At 58.1% G+C, this 2,623-nt stretch overlaps 1 protein-coding gene across 1 annotated transcript; it reads left to right on the forward strand.

Annotated features, from left to right (window-relative positions):
• The first annotated feature begins 537 nt into the window (after positions 1-537).
• Positions 538-2,623, forward strand: LOC123151975 (uncharacterized). Its single transcript, XM_044571594.1, has 3 exons — positions 538-1,473; positions 1,540-1,913; positions 1,986-2,623. The coding sequence occupies exons 1-3, from the start codon at positions 645-647 to the stop codon at positions 2,130-2,132; spliced, it is 1,350 nt and encodes a 449-aa protein (XP_044427529.1). The 5' UTR covers positions 538-644; the 3' UTR covers positions 2,133-2,623.

Consider the following 2,623-nt stretch of genomic DNA (forward strand, 5'->3'; position numbering starts at 1 on the left):
GTTTGAGCGCGTTGAGTGCGGTTGCGCAGTCGGACTAAAGTTGTATAGGTAGACTTGATCGTTCTAACGCCAACCAGAGCCCTTCACCAATCGCTTGGATTTCAGTTTCTAAATCCTTATTGGAGTGAACTATACTTGTAAGCAGCAAATATCTACCCTAGTCATCTCGTAAAATCATCCCTGTCCCGGCCTTACCAACATTTGAACTGAAAGATCAATCTACTGAAAGTGCAGCCCATCCCGGAGGTGGACTTGGCCATGGTATGCTTGGGGAGATTTGGTAGAATGTGAGCTGCTCAGAAAAGAACATGACACTACATATTTTCCATGAGAGAGTTCACTCCAGATGTGCCATATGCGCCATAGGAGTACCATGGTGATCAAAGTGCCATATGAACAGAAATATACACCGAATTATCCTACGCACAGTAATGTCGAGCAGTTTTTGTTTGTGATGCAGTGAGTATCATCGAGTAATCACAATCAGCCTTCAAATGGACTTTACAACACGAGACCCCTTCACAGCACAAGGACAACAACTCCTCGATAAGCCATCAGACTAGTAGTCCACCAGCCTGCTCATACCTCTGCTGTACAACACGAGACGGGAGACACCACAGACACAGACCAGCAAGCCCGCGCCCATGAATTCTTCTTCCTCGTACTCCGGCCCGGACTACCAGGTCGCCACCTCCGACCACGACGACGACGCCGCTACCGCCGTCCTCCCGAGGCCCGCCGACGCTGCTCCCGTCGTCCTCCCGAAGCGCGCCGACGCCGAGGGCTTCGTCTCGTCCCTGCGCTCGCCGGACGACGCCGATGCCGTGTGCAAGAAATACGGCATCCCGAGGGACCACTACACCGCGCGCCCCGCCGGCGACCTGCGCGCGTGCTCGCCCCCGCCGCCGGGGTGCGTCTGCGTGTACGCGCACGCGCTGGAGGCCGGGATGCGCGTCCCGCTACACCCCTTCTTCTGCGAGGCGCTCGCCCACTTCGGCGTCGCGCCGACGCAGCTCGCGCCCAACGCGTGGCGCATCATGGCGGGCTTCCTCGTGCTCTGCCGCTCCGCCGGCGTGCCGCCGTCGCTCGCGGTGTTCCGGCGTTTCTTCCTGCTGTCCGTCCTCAACCTCAAGCACAAAAAAAGATGGTACTACTTCAAACCCAGTTTCAGGGACGGCCCCGGCCTGCGCTTCACGGGGTTGCCAGATTCCATCTACGGCTGGAAGCGCGGCTTCTTCTTCCTCTCTTCGCCGACCCCGTGGCCTTGTCCCGTGGAGTGGGGCGAGCCGTCCAAGAGCTCCTTCATGGAGCCGGTGCTTACAGACGAGGAGAAGAAATCCGTGGCGAAGCTGCTAGGTGCTAACGGCGGCGCCGCCGTTGATATCAGGACATGTTTGTGCGACAGCAACCTTGCCGCTGCCGTGGCAACTGCCGCACCTCCGCCGCCGCCCTCTACTCGTTCCAATTCCAAAGGTAAACGCTGAAATCCCGCTCATCCCCAAGTTCCGTGCGGCGGCTGATCTTACCCTTGATATTCAGGGATGGATTCCGCCGTCTACGACATGATGAAAACCATGCTGGCGGAGAAGATGGCCAGGCAAGCGTCGGCATCGGCAAAGAAGGTGAAAGCAGAGCCAGGGTCGTCGCCGTTGTGCGGGAAGAAAGGGAACCTGGACGATGCCAACGACGAGGACGCTCCACCTGCCGCCCGTGGCCACTCGGTGCCTACCAGCGTGTGTTCGCTACTGCCGGGGGCCTCTCGGCAGCCACAAGACTTCGCCGACGGAGACGGCACGGACTGGGAGGCTGCACGGGAGCTGCTGCAGGGCGCCGTCGCGCCACCGCAGCAGCGCGTGTTTGCGGCGACCGAGCCATCAGACGTCGTCGCGTCGAGCTATGTTGCGATTCTCCAGGTATGCCAGAGAACGCGGTGTCAGATTCAAGCGCTTCACTCGCCGGAGCATGCTCACATTATTTGTGCGCAGGCGGCGAACTACGTGTCGTTCTCCTTGGACTACGCTCTGGAGCTGGAAGAGAAGCTGTTGGCGCGTGAGGCGGAGATCGCCGCGCTGCAGAAGCAGCTGGAGGAGGCCAAGGGCGAGCTCGCCACGGCGAAGGTGCGGCGGAGGTAGTCCAGGAAGCACTTACCACCAGAGCAGTGGTGCCGCTCAATGGCAGGAGTGCCCACGTCGCACCTTCAGCAAGTCCGGCAAGTCGTTTCAGCGTCCCAGACACATCTTTCGCGTGCTTCGCTACATCGTAATCGAGTGATCCGTTTTCGTTGGGGAAACGTTTACACCCGCCGCACCGGCCGAGTCTTCCGCTGGTCAAGGGAGACGCGATTCAAGGGTAGCCTGCAACATTTCAAGTTTTAGCATAAGACTCCTTGACTGTGTTGACCTCTGCAGTCTACCCTCTCCAAGAGTAGCTGCAACATTTCAAGTTTTAGCATATAAGGCTCCTCGGGAATCCAGGTGTGTGGACAGAAGTGTCGAGTCACAAATCAGCTCCGTGGAACCCGTGAACACTCCTCTTTCTCATTTTCTCATCTAGACCTAGAGTAACACCAACGTGAAACCCGTGTTTTGTTCGCTTTTCGTTTGTTAGTGTCGACCGTCCGTCC

This window comes from Triticum aestivum, chromosome 7A (genome assembly GCF_018294505.1).
Source record: "Triticum aestivum cultivar Chinese Spring chromosome 7A, IWGSC CS RefSeq v2.1, whole genome shotgun sequence".
Lineage (NCBI taxonomy): Eukaryota > Viridiplantae > Streptophyta > Magnoliopsida > Poales > Poaceae > Triticum > Triticum aestivum.